This window comes from Micropterus dolomieu, linkage group LG22, assembly GCF_021292245.1.
Source record: "Micropterus dolomieu isolate WLL.071019.BEF.003 ecotype Adirondacks linkage group LG22, ASM2129224v1, whole genome shotgun sequence".
Lineage (NCBI taxonomy): Eukaryota > Metazoa > Chordata > Actinopteri > Centrarchiformes > Centrarchidae > Micropterus > Micropterus dolomieu.
In genome coordinates, this window is record NC_060171.1 from 28,767,270 (window position 1) to 28,786,362 (window position 19,093).

The 19,093-nt window shown below is 40.0% G+C and overlaps 1 protein-coding gene across 1 annotated transcript in view; it reads right to left on the reverse strand.

The window, feature by feature from the left end:
- Window positions 1-7,941: 7,941 nt before the first annotated feature.
- The window catches only part of gnao1a (guanine nucleotide binding protein (G protein), alpha activating activity polypeptide O, a), a 121,207-nt gene continuing 110,055 nt past the window's right edge, over window positions 7,942-19,093 (reverse strand). Inside the window, exons 7-8 of the mRNA XM_046037881.1 lie at window positions 13,579-13,732; window positions 7,942-10,835 (exon numbers count right to left, since the gene is read on the reverse strand). Coding sequence (XP_045893837.1) covers window positions 10,648-10,835; window positions 13,579-13,732 — 342 coding nt within the window. The 3' untranslated portion in view covers window positions 7,942-10,647. The remainder of the gene's footprint in view (window positions 10,836-13,578; window positions 13,733-19,093) is intronic.

Consider the following 19,093-nt stretch of genomic DNA (forward strand, 5'->3'; position numbering starts at 1 on the left):
CTGGCAAGGCAAACCTGCTTTGAACCTGATTAGTTATAATATATTGTGTCATTGATACTGATGCAAAACTAAGTCACGAGGCTAGCTACCAACATGACAAAAGGTGTTTGGCTGTGACTCGGATGATCCTACTGGACAGCTTAATCCATCCTTAATCTCTCCCTAACCTATAATTTTTTTAATGAATCGCCTTCTATTAGTAATGTCTGCTAACACCTGTTGTTGAGCAGATATCTGATGCTCTTTTGAAGTTTGGATCTAATTTCAGAGGAAATCAAACACTGGAATAATGTTCTCTAATAAAAAGAGAAACAACTTGTCTCACTTGGTGTTGTCAGCTCAGCAATTCCTATCAAATGTGGAGGAACACCAAAGCACAGAGTCTGGTCTGTTATTTAATGATGCATGACTTGAATGGAGAACCGGTATGAAGGCATTTCTCTCTTTCTCTTTGTGTTTTCTCAGTATAACATGAAGGCCATTTTGTTCCAACCCCATGAACACTGGATTTATTTAGTTTTAGTTCATTCATTATTTATATAAAAGCATATAAAGCTTACAGTTACAAAGTAATAAGACAGTAACACAAGCTGGCTCTACAAGGTACAAGGTTGTTTATTGGTCATTATACAGCACAAGGCTGCATAACAGAACGAAATTTGTAGTTCCTTCATGCTACACACAACATTTAACAAAGTATATGTTAAAATATGGTAACATATAAAATAAAAACAATGTATTCTGTTATTTATATACATATTTACAAACATGGATACACCATTTTTTTTTTTTTTTTTGAATTTGCATCTGGGGTTAATGTAGCAGCAACCAGATGGTAATATGAAAGTTTCATCTTCACAATAAACTGACATTTAGGAAACAGAGTCCATTTTGACTGTGTTTGAGCACCAAGCATCATCGATGTAAAACACAGAGTCTGGAGTCTTGCGCTCACAGCTCAGAACGTGAACCACCTGCCGAATGCTTGATCCAGGATGCTGATGGGGCAGGTCTCTGCAACGATGTAGACACAACAGTCTTTGAATTCCGTTGTCTGGTCAACATGAGTCCCATTTTGTCCAGACCGGCTCTTTAGGAGCTCTCTTTCCTCTACTCTGAGCGATCACCGCACCCGCAGATGAACAGTGTAGGAACTGTGGCCAGTTTTACACATAGTCCCCTTAATTTTAGGGTAATTAACCCAAACATAATATACAGTGTGCTCTTCTATGTACTGTTGCCTACTGCACACAAATGGATGGCAATAAAGCGATAAAGTATTTATGGGGGGTGGAGGTATGGGTGAATGCATTTCCCAAAATGGTGACTTATTCCTTTAAATATTATTATTATTATTCCTTTGAAAATATTAATTATTTGACAAAAAACATACACTAGCACTAGGTCCATTCATTGGAAAGGACTTTCTGAACTCTAAGTGTGAAGTGGTCCAATATAGAGGAATCCAGCAGCCAATTTTTGTGTTGCTGACTAATGTGATTTAATACAGGCAAAGGCATGACATGAGTAATGTATGTGAGGTGCCACTGCAGTAATGGCGGCTTGTCTACTAATTAGTCTACGACACTCTATAGACGAGATGGTAAGTCCTTTTTTGTTAAAGGATTGTCTCTGGTGTTAGATGTGAATGACCTACTCGATCTGTCTTCAGGCATCCTCTGACACCTGGTTAATGACTTTTGACCCCTTCCCAGTCGATGCAGCTACCAGTTTATGACTGGTGTGCACAGACAGTTGATGTTGTCTTTTTCCGGTGTTCATTCAGACACTTGTCCAGGGTCTTTGCTGATTCACCAGTGTACAGTAATTTTCCACACAGTTGCACGTGATGTCTCAAGTCTCTTAGGTGTACCAGCAGAGATCATAAGGACTGGGAAGGTTTCTGGTATGATTTTGTTCTCCTTGTGACTTGAAAACTCATGACATTTCTGTGGCAGTAAACACCCTCATTTTAAAGCTATGAGCCAGCACATTAACCTCATAACCATACTTTTATTTCAAATCCACTATGCTGGAACACAGAGCCAACACCACCAAAAATGTGTCCGAATACATTTTGCTGCTTAAAGGCTCCTCTAATTTTTTTTCTTTGATGTTTGTTGTCAGCTGGACCTGAAAAGTCTTCTTAACTACGTGGGGAAAAGCTTGACAACTCCAGACCAAATGAGATATTAAACCATCACAAAGTATACTGAATTAAATCTGACAGGGATCCCATTTCCATATTAAACCCATCTTCCTTTATTGATCATAATAGCCTGCACGCTGGCAAAGAACATCATATTTCACTATTACTTTGTAGTCTTGGCTATTATAGTGACAGCTGTGGTTAAGATCATGCACTGAATCATGCACAAGAGAAAAATGTTTTTGTATTGGAACGCATCATTATCAGTGTACTTTTTGTCCTGTTTGCCCTCAGCAAAAGAGATGTGCAAAAGTAAGTGCAAGGCGGCAAGACACGAGATAATGTATTACAAAGTGCTGTGTGGTAGAATGTAATTTGCCTGTTATTTTCTAGAACATAAAAAGCTTTGTGGGGAGCAGCCTGTTCAGTTCAACACCACAAAGTCCCAGACTGGCTTTTTATTCAGTAAAAAAGGATGGAAGTCTTTCCTACTTACACTTCTGTTTAACATGACTTCTGTGTGTGAAGTAGGCTCTGTCTGTTTCAGTTAAGGAGAAGTCTGATGTTACTGCTGCTATCATCTGTTTCACTTGATGATGATTCATTGATATTTTCCCCAGAACTTAAAAAAATATCTCACTGGCAGAAAGGGAGTGAAATCGCCCGGGGAAGGATTCAAGATTCTTGACACTCGACTGTCTAATGCACCTGTCAGTCACTCAACTCATCAGTCAATTTTTCCCCTGTCAGTCTTCACCCTGCTAAATCAAAAATCTATATCTGTTCCTCTCTTCTGCTGGGGCCTCTGTTCTTTGTGTTGCTTTGTTATTCTGTCCCTTCCATATTTCCCCTTTTTCTGTCTATATAAAATGCCCATAAATCTACCTTTAGCATTCTGGGAAATATGCTTAGCTGTCTTCTTTTTTCACAATACACGGGAATATTGATACCACTCTTCTGTCTGTACCATAAATAAGAAAGCTGGAGCCTGAAGCCGATTAGCCAAGCTAAACAGCTGGCTCTGACTAGAATATGGCTACCAACACCTTTAATCCGTACACAAACAGAATCGACAGTGTGTGGTTTTACATGCTGTAACATGTTTATGTTAACGTATTATGTTGTTATGTTAATAACGTGTATGTTATGTTTATGTTAACATGTTATGTTCTGTAACAGTTTTTCAATTCACCCACCACTTCTGTGCAGAATCTTTAATTATGGCAACTCTAAAAATATAATTTTTCATTTCATTCAAATTTCTGTTTATGACTTGAAGAAACAGGTCACATGTTCATTAATTAGTGTTTATAGGTTTATTTGTTACCTCTGGACAGAACCAAGTTGGCTGTTTCCCCCTGCTTGCTGTCCTTATGCTAAGCTAAGTTAACTGCCTTCTGGCTCCAGCTATGATAACATATAAGCATATATCTAACAATGTTACTCACTTTTACTTTTTGAACGTTTGGACCATTAGACATTCTTTTGGCTAGAGTGACTGAGAAGAGTGAAATAACAAAGAGAGATTTTCAGAATTTATGAACCTAGAGGCTACTCTCACTAAGGGGATGTTCAGACAGAAAACAGCCTTGAATGGAAACAAGACTGTCCTCTCAAGAAGAACGACACCATCAGTCATTTCAGCAAAAGCACCAAAATATGTGTGTTGTTTCGGGTACTAGTGACATAACGCAATAGGTTTCAAGTTGAGCAACTGATTTATAAGTTTAAGGGCTTATCAGACACCAAAACCCCCCATGATGGTTTATAATACTATGTAACACAATTTTACAATCATTTCATTGCAATGATGGTGAGGTAAGAAGAAATACGCCGATCGCTTTACAAAGAAATACACCAGCACAGTGCCTCGATGAGTCTGATTCAACGTTTTTGCATTTCTTTTGCCGGCGGGCCTTCCCTTGACACCCCCACTGAGCCAATGAGGGGGGCTACATTTTTTTCACACCGTGCAGTTGTCTGTCTGAACATGGCGTAAGAGCCTTGTACTGTTAAAAGGTTGCATGTTGGATGATGGTTACAAACCCGCTGACACCTTCACAAATGTCAGCATTTGACATAAAAACTAACACGAAGCTCAGCACATTCTGTACATATTGTCGATGTTGTTATAAAGTAGGTGATTAGTAAAAGTGATTAAAATAATGGTGATGATTCTGAAAATCCAACTACGATCATTATCATTATATGTTGTCAGTGTCATGATGTAAATGTTGTTATAGTTGGTGCTGATGTGTACTGTCGCTGTGTAACAAATTATGTGGACAGTGAGAACAGTGTGACGGATCCAAACAAACCAACCAGATATGGGAACATATTGTTGGCCCAAAAGAGCTAGAAAGGAGGAAATAGGAGGTTGGGAGAGTGAAAAGCAATTAGGGTGAGTTGAATAGATAAGATTCAGAGCTTTTACTCCTTACACCCGTCCATCCCTCCCTCTATGTTCACCTTCCCGTCTCCTGTCTCTCCATCTGCCTAGCCTCTCTCCTCCTCTCTCTGCATTCTGCTTGAACCCGGCAAACCAGCCTTTTCCATCTAACTACTGCCACAGCAGCGAGGATGAAAGACTCCTCTCCTTCTATTTCCTCATGTGTGAATGAATACTGTCTGACACACCCTTTCTCTCTCTCTGTCTCCTATCACTCCAGTCCACATTTACTATTCTATCTACCATGACAGGGATTCTTTCTGATCTGTTTGTGTGTGATCTTTTCAAGTTAATAGGACATGAGACCCAGTTGAAATCCAGGTCAGGTCAGGTGTGTGTTATCTGGTGAAGTGCGTGTGCAGAATTACTCCCTTGCTTTATATCCGTGTACTGACATGACAGAGCTCTGTGTGTATTTGCGCTGCAGAGACACAGATATAAGCATTATCAACACATGTATGGACACATCAACAGGCTGTCATGAACAGATAACTGGACGAGAATCTTAAGTGTAACGCAAACAGAGAGCAGGTAAACACTTACATATGTCTACATTAAGCCAAAAAGAGTTTCAGTGTTGTTGGCATCAGTATTTGAGAGAGTGTGTTTGAGATTTAGATTGTATCAGAGCGCGACAGGAAGTGTTTGTCCTTCTGAAATATGTCAACTCACTTCACGACTTCCTCCCACTGGCAGTCAACTGAAGGGAGGACAGGAAGCAACATGTTTGTTTCTCTCTGTTATCATGTGTGGATCGTGTGTGTGTGTATGTGTGAGACAGATATTTGAATCAGAAACCCCTTTTTCCATTTCCCATTCTGAGAGAAAGTCCTTATTTTTATGACCTGGGTCTTCATAATGATCATAATGTTCATCCTTGTATGTATTGTAACATTACATATAATATCATGTAATTATTATAACAACTGACTCACAAACAGCAAAAGTCTGGGGATGCAGTGAGTACACTGTACAAAGTAATGCACAGGCCAACCATCTGAACAATCAGACATGGACATGACAAGTGCACTCCTGAACAATATTATCTAAACCACTTATTCAGAAGCCAATAGTTAAATACTTTATAAATCAAACTGCGCTTCACTTTTTCCACATTTTGTTATCTTAAAGCCTCATTCCAAAATGGATGAAATTCATTATTGTCAAAATTTTACAAACTTCACAGCCTTTGCTCGATACTTTGTGGAAGCACCTTTGGTACCAATTACAACCTCAACTCTGTTTGAGTATAATGCTACAAGCTTGGCACACCTATTTTTGGGCAGTTTCTCCCATTCTTCTTTGCAGGACCTCTCAAGCGTCATTAGGCTGGATGGGGAGCGTTGTCTGGGCTCTGGCCGGATCACTCAAGGACATTCACCTTGTTGTCCTGTAGCCACTCCTTTGTTATCTTGGCTGTGTGCTTAGGGTCCTTGTCCTGTTGGAAGATGGAACTTTCACCCCAGTCTGTGGTCCAGACCACTCTGGTTTTCATCAAGGATGTCTCTGTACATTGCTGCATTCATCTTTCCCTCAATCCTGACTAGTCTCCCAGTTCCCGCCACTGAAAAACATCCCAACAGCACGATGCTGTCACTGCCATGCTTCACTGTAGGGATGGTATTGGCCAGGTGATGAGCGGTACCTAGTTTCCTCCAGACATGACGCTTGCCATTCAGGCCAGAGAGTTCAATCTTTGTTTCATCAGACCACAGAATTTTGTTTCTCATGGTCTGAGAGTCCTTCAGGTGCCTTTTTGTAAACTCCAGGTGGGCTGTCATGTGTCTTTTACTGAGGAGTGGCTTCTGTTTGGCCACTCTACCATACACGCGTGATTGGTGGAATGCTGCAGAGATGTTTGTTCTTCTGGAAGGTTCTTTCTCCAGAGACACAGCTCTGTCAGAGTGACCATCGGGTTCTTGGTCACCTCCACCCCCTTCTCTCCCCGACCGCTCAGTTTGGCCGGGCGGTCAGCTCTAGGAAGAGTCCTGGTGGTTCCAAACTTCTTCCATTTACGGATGATGGAGGCCACTGCGCTCATTGGGACGTTCAATGCTGCAGAAATTTTCTGTACACTTCCACAGATCTGTGTCTCGATACAATCCTGTCTTAGAGGTCTACAGACAATTCCTTGGACTTCATGGTTTGCGCTCTGACATGCACTGTTAACTGTGGGGCCTTATATAGACAGGTGTGAGCCTTTTCAGATCACGTCCAGTCAACTGAATTTACCACAGGTGGACTCCAATCAAGTTGTAGAAACATCTCAAAGATGATTAGAAACAGGATGCACATGAGCACAATTGAGTGTCATGACAAAGGCTGTGAATATTTGTAATGGACGTGTTCTTTTTTGTTTTTTATTTTTACTAAATTTGCAAAGATTTCAAAAAAACTTCATCATGTTGTCATTATGGTGTATTGTTTGTAGAATTTTGAGGAAAATAATGAATTTCATCTATTTTGGAATAAGGCTGTAACATAACAAATGACATAAAAATAGCTTTGCTAGGCTCTGGGAAAGTTATACAAATAGAAATCACCATGGATTAAAAATTCATAATACTAAGTGTAATAATTGAGCAGTTTTACAGACGTCTCTTTTATAATGGCTGACTATGGGGAAAGTGCTTTTTGGGCCACTGGGACAAATTGGCAGCAAAATTACCAAATTTCATGGTAATCCAGATATTCCAGTCTGGACCAGAGGTGGGCCAAAGGACCGACACTGCTCTCCCTACAGTGTCACCTCTGGCATGGGTGAAAATATGTCTGGTCGTCTGTGAGCTTGGATGATTGGTTGTAAAGCTGTGTCTAGTGTTGCCGCCTCGCCAATCAGCAGTAAAATTGGGGAGGTCACAACTGATGGGAATGATGCAGGCAACCTGATACTGCAGCAGTATTAGGGTTGCCTGCCGCTGGCTATAGGACATTACGATTAAAAGGCAATTAAAAGAGCTCTCATTAGATGTCACAGTGTGCGCCAACAGTAATCCTGAAGCTGGTTCGGTTTTAGCTATGGTACTGTAATGATTTTATTTCCAATTGTTGGAAGTGTTTTACATTTCAGCTGGCGAGCTTTTTACTGAGGTGTTACGCTCTCGGGGCCTGACCACACACTTTACCTGGTGTTTGAATTAAACCTAGCAGTTGTGATGCTAGCATCTACATAGCAAAGTCACATTTTAGAGAACTTTAGAGAACTGCTCATACATATTCAGTCTGGCTGAATGGGTGACACTGCCTGGGAGCAGTTTCAACGAAGCTGAAAGGTAAACACACACACACACACGCACACACACACACACACAGTGACACTGAATGACTCGGAGACGAGAAGAGGTTGGCTTTTTTGTAGTCATGAAAACAGTGGCTTTTTAATGTAAACACTACATTCGATTGGTTTTTCCAGCACGGACATCCCACATGAAATAACAACCATTCACTAAAGAGGAATAGAAGGGGAAAGAGAGAAAGAAAGAGAAAATAAGCTGCACAGAAAAAAGCATTCACTGGGTAAAGAAGAGAACACAGAGGAGGTAAAAAATAAAGAAAATATGAAAGTAACAGGAACAGAACGCCAAAGAAACAGGTATATCGTGTCATTATACACAGTAGTTTTCTTTTTTGAAAAATAAAAATCAAGAGGGCAAGAAAGAGAGGTCTATATAGATTGATGGGTAGATAGATCGATGAGGGGTAACATAGATTAGGTATGAATAGATAACAAATTTCAAAATCTACTTATTGTGTGTGTGTGAGTGCCAGCAAGTGTATGTGTGTGTGACATGAGAACTGTGCTTTTCATTGTAGACCTGGAAGGTGTGTGTCAAACTGAAAAGAGATGGAGAAGAAGTAGTAGAAGAAGAAAGAAGAAAGGAGCATGACTTTATACAGCGTTGATGTGTGTACATGCGGCGTCCCTAACTAGCGGACGCAGCGAGAAACGTGCTCTCCCCCAAAAAAGTGGTTTGTTTTTTTCTGAAATCATAAAAAATAGATATTGTTATAATATTATATGTAATCGTTCTGAGTCAGGCTAAAGTGAGGACACGGTTCTAATGCAGGGAAACAGGCAAAACGGTAAAAGGGGAGAGGGGTGGGGCACAGTTCAGAGCATTACAACAACATAGAGTCGGTCTGAGAGCGTCGTGGTTCCAGATCAGCTCGCTGTCAAACTGGAACCCTTTGCAAAACATCTTTTTATTTAAAAAAAGGGAAATATAGAGAAAAAAAAACATTTTGTAGCTACAAAGCACAAGAAAGAGTATCTTTTGAGAATATTACAGGATCATCATGACTGTTGTTGTCAGTTTTATTAATTGTTATAGGTTATAGGTTTGAATTCTAGATGTCACTGCGAGAAACCCAAAATCTACACTTCTCCCAAGCTGTGACCTTTCAAAACTTTGCCTCTCACATTTTGTTTTAAATTTGACCCCGCCTTGTCCCAGTCAGGAACCATTCATCCGTCTCCTGCTGTTGCTGCTATCCGTCTTCTTGGCTCTTTTTGTGTATTTTTTCCCCCCATCTTTTTTATTCATCTTTTGCAATTTTTATTACAATTTTTTTTTAAAAATTATTATCTCAACAGTATCTATGTGAAGCTTTTTATTTTATTTTTTAAGTTTTCTGAATTGAACTGGTCTCTTTATACAAATGCTATCTGTCTCATGCTATCTGTGTCAGGGCTCTGGAAGGAAGAAGAAAAAAGGCGGGAGGGAGGGGTGAGAAGGGTTGGAACGTAAGGAGGGGCCCTTTGACCCAGAAATCAGGACACCAGGGCACCATGCTAAAAGAAAGAGATGGATGGAGGTGAGAGAAGTAAAGGCATGGTGGTGGTGTTGTGTAATAAAACGCGCCAGAAAGAAAGATAGGTATGTGTAGGACAGACGATCAATCAATCAATAAATTAATAAATTAATCGACCATTATCAAACCAGGAGTGAGTTTCCTTACATGGAGAATGTTAGTGTGTCTGGAGATTATAACAGTGAGGAAGGTAGAGTTATAATGTTATGTACTTGCTTCTAAAAGCGTAGCTATCTACAGTACAGTACCTGTTACATGGCACTGATAGGACACATTTCCTATTGGCTCTCAGGCTCGGCCATAACCGATGATTGGCTAATGGCCCAAGGCCAAAATTGGGAAACAGGAAGCCTCACTTCCTGTTAATGAAAACTAGATTGTGGGGAGTAAAATGATACAAGCTACTCAAAATCAAACGGGAAATTGACAACATCTTCAAATGTCATGGCTAATGTAAACAAAAGACAAATGTTAAAATCAGTGTGTCAGTTTCAGCAGGTCCCGAGAATATTTTAAGGTTTTCGCCGACCTGTCTGGTGCTTTTTAGTGCTATTGACATTTTCACATATTTCCGCAAAAAAAACAAACAAACAAAAAAAACGTTATTACATAATCACTACTATGGCAAAAAAAAAAAAAAATCATACACAAATAAGGTGAGGCAAAATGTGAATAAAAATCAGTGTACAGACTGATACTCGTAATAAATATACACACGATCAACAAAAATAAAACAGAAGTCATATTCATAGAAAAAAAATCTGCAAAAAAAAAAGTACAGGTTTGTTTTTGTTAACAACAAAAGACACAGCTGAGAAAGAAAAAGAGGAAAACAGGGAACAGAGGCTTTCATTGACTTTGTTCAAGAAGTTTTCAAGGCTGTAGGGTTTCGTGTTTTCTACTAAAACAAATTAGTTTGCTTGGCAGCAGGCCAAAGAGCATCAGGAGGAGAAGTCGGAGCGAGAAGAGACAAGAACTAAAAACATTATATATATATATATTTATATATACGTATGCCTATTTTTTTTTTAAATTATCCTCATTATTAATATGTACCTAGTTGCATTTTTCTTTCTTTTTTCTTTAAATAATACGCGTCATCATCATCAGCGTCACCATCACCATCATCATTTCCACAGCAATGTCAAAGGAACGGGAGCAGGGAGGGGGGAGGAGGACAGGGGGAGAGAGAAGAGGGGACAACGGGGGGAGGGCATCACGAGGTGTGTGGGCATGCTCAGTACAAGCCACACCCTCGGAGGTTGTTGGCGATTATGATGTCGGTCACGGCGTCAAACACCACCTGGATGTTTCCTGTATCCGTGGCGCAGGTCATGTGACAGTAGATTTCCTTATTTGGAGAGCGATTCTTGCTCTCGAACTGTGCTTGGATGTAAGCTGCTGCGTCGTCATAGGTATTGGGTCCTGGAGATAGATGGAGAAAGACATACATGATACAGTTCTCATACAATAGAACTGTTAAAATGGCACTCTCCTCATTTTACACTGGGACTGAATGCTGGTAATTGAGATCCCAGTATTCGAATCTTACATAACAAGATTATTCTCGCTAAAATCTTCTCTATTTCCCTATTTCTCGGTTCTGTCAGATTTATGTGGTAATAAGTCCTACAGATGTCATTCACATTTTGCTGAAAGTAATCTGTTAGGAATAAACAGTTGTGAAAGAAAAACATTATTTGTTAAAAATATTAATAAACAGCAGCTTTGTGGTTAAAATCAAGTTTCATTAATAGCCCAAAAATCCAGGAAACCCATGAAGAGTGATATATTCCCAAGAAGTACTCATTTTAAAATCACAGGAAATCCATCAACCCCATTTGGCCACTAAGTTCAATTTACTCATGGGCCAGAGTTTCATCCAGAGCGTACCACTGCAACAACGAAAGCCTAAAACATAAAATGTCACTATGACCTCCATTCTGTTTGCCAGTGTCACAGTACAACTCTGGAGAAAGGCTTTCTCGATCACTGTTTTTCATCATCTCCTAAATTTCCCATTTATGTAATGTAATCAAACACATTAGTTGTATGTGTGATGTAATATGTCTAAAATACATTCTTGTATTGACATTTTTGCAAATATCTGACTGGTAATATGTGACATTAACATAATGTACTGTATGGAGGACTAACAGAGATGGAAGAAGTCATGGTGACTGGTCAAAGTGTGTTGATATTTGTGCTTTAATATGTGTTTACAACAATATAAACAGAAGTTTATAAGTTTTCCATGACATAGGCTTATTACTTTGTAACAAGTTAATGTCATTATCAATAAACCATACATCATATTACATAGTTTGGACAAAAGATGTGCTTTAGCTAATTCATGTTGATAAATCAGATTCCAGACCAACAAAGTACAAAATCACTGACTGTTTCTGAAGAATGCGAATAAAGTTAATAACTTAATAATCTACATCATCATACTGATCATACTGGTTAGCATCACAGCTCTTTAGAAATTTCACAGCAATTAAACAGCACAGAAATTAAACAGCTGTTGCTACAACACATAGTAAGTTGGTTAATGCGGAACAAAATTTTGAATTATGTACTGCATTCACAGAATATTGTCTTTTAAATCTGATTTCTGTAATGGATGTGGTGTCGACAGGCCATATGACCACCTCATAAATGTGGACGTGTGTTCCCAACTTTGAGGAATGTATAGCAGGCTGTGTGGACCAATCAGGGCTCCAACTAAACTAAACCGGAAATGGAACAGACAAAAAAACAGGAGGGCTGCGTACGGTCAACTGAGTTGCAATTAGTTCTTATACTGAAAAAGTCAAATTTAAGTCACTGTCTCTCTGTCTGCTGCATTGATTTTAAATCTGTATCTCATTTCATGGAAGAGCAACGTAAAGTAGCCCTATAAAGTTCCCTCTGATTTAAAAGATATTTTTAAAGTTGTGATTCAAGATCGATAACGCTTTATTTTTCCCCGTTTGGTTTACTCTTTTTGCACAGATTATCCTAAATGGCTTCTCGCAGGAAGGTAAGGTAAGGTAAGGTAAGACTGAGAGACGGAACATGTCAGATAGACTTACAGTCATTATCAAGGCAGTTAGCAGAGCACAAGTAAAGCATGAGAGACAGAAATGAAGAGCATCGGCTAGGAGAGTGGCGGTTGTGTGAAAAGGGGGCAGGAGACAGCTCTCACTTGCCATCTCCTCTCTCCCCTCTTCATGGCTGACCAAGTGTGACTGTCTCCTGCTCTCTGACTCCCAGGGTTTTCCTTTTCACTGCCACGGCTACACTTGACTCTCACCTCCACACAAAGACATCCGTCTCGTTTTTTTCTCCCCTTCACAGCTTCTTTTTTAGCCTCTGGGCTCCTCCCTCCCTCTGTTTATCGCTGCCTCCTCTTGCTCTTTCTCTACTATCCTTTTAAACATGGCAAAGTCAATCTTCATGTTTATCGCCCTTTTCAAAATGAGGTTACACAGTTCTTAAAACAGGCGACATCAAACCTTTGGCTGTTCTGTTTGGGTGATCTCTGATAATTCAAACTGACTCAGTAAACACATGCTTTGATTAAAAGTGCCGCATTTCTCAGAATGGTTGGAATGGACGGTAGATGCCAGGCTTGGTCCTTGCAGCACCAGAGGTACAATGCAGAACAAACTAACTAATCTACTGTATGAAGCTGCAGTTAATCGGTGGCCTGAAACATGGGGGGGGGCTTTAGGAAAGGGAAAACAGCTAACCTGGCTCTGTCCAGAGGTAACAAAATTCACTTACCAGCACCATTAAAGCTCATTAATTAAGACGTTATATCTAATTTATTTAATCCCTACAAAAAAACTAAGTCAGCTTTCAATCTTGTGATCTAAGGTTTAAACAAGAAAGCAGATTTCCCAAAATGTCAACCTATTCCTTTAAAACTTGCCTTAAGATACATCTAACAGCTCTGTAAACCTCTTTCTTCAGTAATGTGGGTGAAACTAAAATACAACAGCTGTGTTATAGACATGTTCTCCTCATTTTAAAGCCTAGCGAATTGATCAGTCACTTGACAGTGACAGTTTTTCTGTCTTATGCAATTGGATTCAGTTCTTTTGTATCCTCTAAGAAATCTATGTTCTGTTCCTATTCCTCACTTGCACACCTTAAAGTTGACAATCCTTTTTTTTTTTACCTGTGTATTCAGGAAAGCAGATGCTGAGTGCAGACTTCTTGATCTTCTCTGCAAACAGATCCTTCTTGTTGAGGAAGAGGATGATGGAAGTGTCGATGAAGAACTTGTTGTTGCAGATCGAGTCGAACAGCATCAGAGACTCGTGCATGCGATTCTGCGGAGGAGGAAGGTTGAAGAGGGGGAGAAAGAAATTGAAGGGAAAGATGGTAGAAAGAATGAGACAGCAAAGCGGAGTGAAGGATGGGATTTCGATGAGATTAAGGGGACAGGTGAAAGGAAGAGGAAAAAATATGATAGGGTGGGGAAAAAGAGAAAAGATCAAGGACAGGTGAGGTGAGAAAGTGAATGGAAGATACAGAGAGAAGAGGAAAGAAGGGGAAAGTTAAAGTTAATCTTTGCACTGTGACAGATAAAAACTTTGCTTACTTTTACAAAGAGAGAGAGAGAGAGAGAGAAAGAGATACAGTACCCCCCTCCCCAATTAAAACTTTGGTAAACAAGAGAGGACAGAAGAAAGGAGAGACAAATACATGAGGTGGGGGGATAAACCTTTTTCTGCACAATTATTGCATGTACATATTTTAATTAACTTAAGTGCAACATTCTGCATGCCTATTATGTTGTGACAAAGATACCGCCCGAGGAGTCATTTCTTCTCAGTCTCACACACAGAGCAATTAGAAACAGTGGCAGCATTACTTTGCAAAGTGCAGGAAATTCTTTCCAACATTTACAATAAATAGTCACAGCGTTGGAAAACACAGAGAAAGTGAGGGGGAAGCAGAAAATAAATCATCAAACATCCTCAGTATTTCCATTTAAATATTCTGCAAACACACAAACACACACACGGCAGTCACCAAACAATTAGGTCCGAAAAAGTATCACGCATGTCAAGTTACTCATGTGGTGCTTTATTGGCATTTCTCTTATGTATAAATACAATGTTCAATAAATTATCACAGCAGTGAGGGCGATACAGCACATACATTTTACTTACAGTGCTCAGTAACATACAACACAGACATACACACATAAACACACAATCACACACACACAAAACAGGTTTGTATATTTTGCAGTAGGTGATCTGTAAAGTATAGACAGGTGCTGGATGGTATTGACAGAGGTGCTAAATCACTTGGACACTGGAGGGCTGAAGGCTAATAAAGTTGCAGCATTAAGGGGTTGAGAGCATGATGAGAGCAAGGGCTTTTACCAGCTTAAAGTCTGCCTCCTCAATTCTACACAGGTCATGTGCTCTGCAGCTTTCTGAATCCTCTCCCAGTCCGGCAGCAGAGCAGGATCTCCCTGGTTCTGCAGAGGCTTAAGGGATCATTATATCAATTGGAAAGATTGAGTGGGACCTGAACACATAATAAGATGACCCAAAAGCATTTTTAGGCAGAACTCTACTTCTAAATTTGAAGCATAAGTAAGTCAGCAAAAAACAGGCAGCACAGAAGATCATTTGAATCTAACATGGGAAAAACTCAGAATAGTTCATCATTTGGCTGCCATTGTGGGGTTTCAGAAATTGTTTATGTTGCTAAGGCATTGAATTGGCACAAGGTGCTAACATTTCTTTTGTGCCACCACCTGCTGTCCAGATGAGCTAGGACTTTTGTTACCTGAATGAACCACTGATTGTATTGTATCAGAGCCAGTGAGCTAAAAAAGACACTATTACCCATAAACCCTCTCTAGCATGGCCTCTAGCACGGCCTCAGACTACATTACCCACAAATCCCTCCTTCACCGCAGCCTATAGGAGTCCATTATTTATCGCTGGGACTGAAGCAGGACATAAACTGCATTACCCACAATTCTCTCTGGTTAACGTAATTTCCCCCTGGGGTTTATTGGTAATTCATCAGGAATAGGGACAGGTTGTGAAAAGCACACACACACACACACACAAAATTTACTTGAAACAAAAGTTGATGGTACAAATACGTCTGTTGAATATATACTTTGTGAACTTGAGCCCCTCTTAAACGGCTCTAGTGATGGAAACATGAAACCAGGGTGGCCACACTAATTTACGCCAGCTGCGTGACTTAGTGTGACCACACTGTGACGTCTTTCGGAGCACACGGAACACTGTAAACACACCCGTGACCTGCCCAGCGCTGTGTTGGCAAACCAGAAACACAGTGCTTACACCTTATCTTTATGCATGCTATGGGCTACACACAGCACGGCACAGCTATGCTAAGGATGCTATCTAGCTAAGGATGCTATCTAGCTGCTGTGCTAGGGGGTGTTTTTTAGAGGATTTACTCAAACTTATTTGGGTTTACCCAAAATACTTGCTAATTTTGGTGACAAAAGTGTATCACTGTCCTGTTTGCAACCAAGCTAGCTAGCTAGGTAGAAAGCTTTCCCCCCCTACCCTTCAATGACTCTTTATTGACTGAAATGTGTGTGCTGGCTAGTGTGAAAGCGGTTAATCTACCAACTCTTCTTGTTCAAAGGCGTGCAGAGTAATTTCGCTGTGTCACTTTCTGGTGTGGCCTCTAGGGTTCCACTTATTTCTAACTTGCTAGAGTTAGCAATCCTTCACAATTAACAACATTTCTGTGTATAGTTGCAATATTTTATTGTGGTGTGTGCTTGGCAGACTAAAATATCAATCACTTACAGCTGCATTTAAACACATTTGGCCATTTGATAATGGCTTTTTGACAACCGTAACAGCAGACATGATGGATTACTGCAGTGACTGCAAGGCGATTTCAATACTGTACACAATGAGGGTTAAACAAATGTATGATGCTTTATATTCAATTCCCTGGTAATATACTGATACATTTAAGTGTTGTCACATCTTATGAATTGCAAAATGCTTTTAAATGTATCTGATATCACTGTCACTGACTGAATAAGCCGCCGAAGAATCTGTACAGCAGGAATATTGATTCATCCCATTCTGTGCACCGCCTGAGGTTAACACAGGCATGAAAGAAGTTTGAAGACAATGCTCAGACAGTATGCTGCCATTGCCACCCTGAGGGCCAATACAAATGTAGGCATTTCCTTTCATCTGAACTGGAGCTTGCTAACTTACTGTGGATGGAAATTTCACCAGCCCATTGTTCATAGCTCATGTCTACTGCTGGCTGGTCTTGGGGCTTTCAGGCATAAAAATAGGGGCATAAATGCAAATTTATAGGAGACCTATTATGCTTTTCCATATTTTATGACTTATCTACAATGTTACAATGCTAGATGTTCATGTTAAACATGGCCAAAGCTTCAAAAACTGTGGTTAAAGTATTTAAGAGATATCCCTGTGAGCAAAAACCTCAGATTTCCTCCTGTTCTGAATGCTCTGTTTTGAACTGCTTTTCTACCAACGGCTCTATTCTACGTAATACGGAGCCAGACGGAGCCGGTATTCCATATATGATCATTTGCTCCCACAGCAACGGCACAACAACGCTCAGTCTACCTATACCGCTCTGCGACAACAACAGCCTGGTAACATGCTTCAGGTCTTGGCCAATCTGAAGACATTGAGGGCTTTGAGAGAGGGGTTCCTTAAAGAAACAGGAGCATCTACAGCTTATTTCAGACAGAGGCTGAAATTAAGGCCTACATGAAGAGTCAGTATAAGTTAAAGTTATAAGTATAAGTATAAGTAAGTTATTTTTTTTTAACCTTGAATTATGCAAAGCTGCCATACAGGAGTCACAGAACTACATAATAGGACTGGAAAAGCAGTATAATAGGTCTCCTTTAAAATAAAAAAAACAATTAGGTGAGAGGTTTAATTATAACAGCATATCACCACCAGCATCCTGCCCTGCAATAAGTGAGAAGGCTGCTGAACACAATTATTCATACAAATGCTAATTTAAACACACATTAGGGCACTTTTACAGTGCAGAGCATACAGATGGACGGGAATATCCAGTAATTTAATTGTGCAAGGACATGACTACTATAGTGCAACGGTTACAATGATCAGAATAGTGTTTCGTCTTTCTGTGCAAGCACAGATGCTCATTGTTTTCAGCATGTCAACGTAAATGTTTGACTTCTATGCAAATTACAAACAAAACAGGACACGCGCACACTATGTATTTAGAAAAAGGAGGGAACCTTCTATGCACAGTGTAACTACTGATAAACGTGAGAGGTGAAGTAGAGAAGTGAAATAACAGAAATGATTTATGTGGACTTATTTTGGCATTATTTCAGAACAAACACTGATGTTTTCTGTATATTTCAAGTCATATCTCCAAAGATGATGCACTTCCTGAATGTAATAAGTCAGACGAGAAGATTATAAACTAAACACCTTCAACAGCAGCCTTCATCTTTGGCAAAAAGATCCAAAAAACATCTGATGCTCTGTGGTATATTTTCTGGCATTAGCAAGTAAGATGTTGTGACATTTTAAAGTCCCATGTGTGTACTTGTGTCTTCTGTGTGCGTGTTTGTGCATGTGTGTGTGTGTGTTGAGGGCCTGTGTGTGGAAAGGATAGACAGGTGCCTTCTGGGTAATTAATGCACAGATACTGATTCCACCACCCATGTGCTGATGTATGTTCTGTCTCACAGAACACATACACATGTTCATAAACACATATGCATACGTGAGCGCACTCACACACGCAGGCTTTGTTTCCATCATTTTCAGGGACATGACATTAAATTACATTCATTCCCATAACCATAACCACTGCTTGCCTAAACCTAAACCTAACCTTAACCTAGTCTTTGCACTAAAAAACAGATTAGGGACTTGCATTTTGTCCCTTTAAGGAAAGCGAAAGCACAATGTGACTGTGTAAACAGATTTATATCCGCACAACATGAATATTACCTGCACACACACTGTACTATTAACAGACACACATGTACATAACTATATACAATCAGTTAACACACAAAAATACACACAAGATACACAGTTTGACACACACGCACACACACACACACACACACACAGCAGACTGCTGATCAACAGCCTTAGGCATCTCTCTCTCTAATTAGGAAAAGTTGGCACAGATGTGGCAGGAAAGGCCAATGACATCATCTACCTGTTTTTTTAAAAACCCGCAGCTTTGAGCAGAGGATGGAGATGCGCCCTCGCTGGAAAAAGTGGATTATAGCAAATGTGCTGCTCATACATAAATAAAGAAGCTCTCTACCTCTGTTTGCCAGGGAGCACTCACACCAGTAAAGCTGTAAACACACTCAGCTCAGCCAATTCAAAATAGTCCCACAAACAAACAAATCTCAGCTTCTATGTGATGCTGTAAACTCTTGCTTATAAAGAGAGAACGGAGGAACCGATGACATTTTCCTGGTATTGTATGCATCTCTTTGGCTTTAATGTCAAGGCTCAAATTTGAACCATTTGCACAAACTAAGCTGCGCACCTCAATCCTACAGCAGCTCTGGGACGACTACCGTTCAGCGGAAATGCAACACTCACTCACTCACTCACTCACTCACTCACTCAAACAATAGTCACAAGGCTGACATTTTAGTCCCAGAGGAA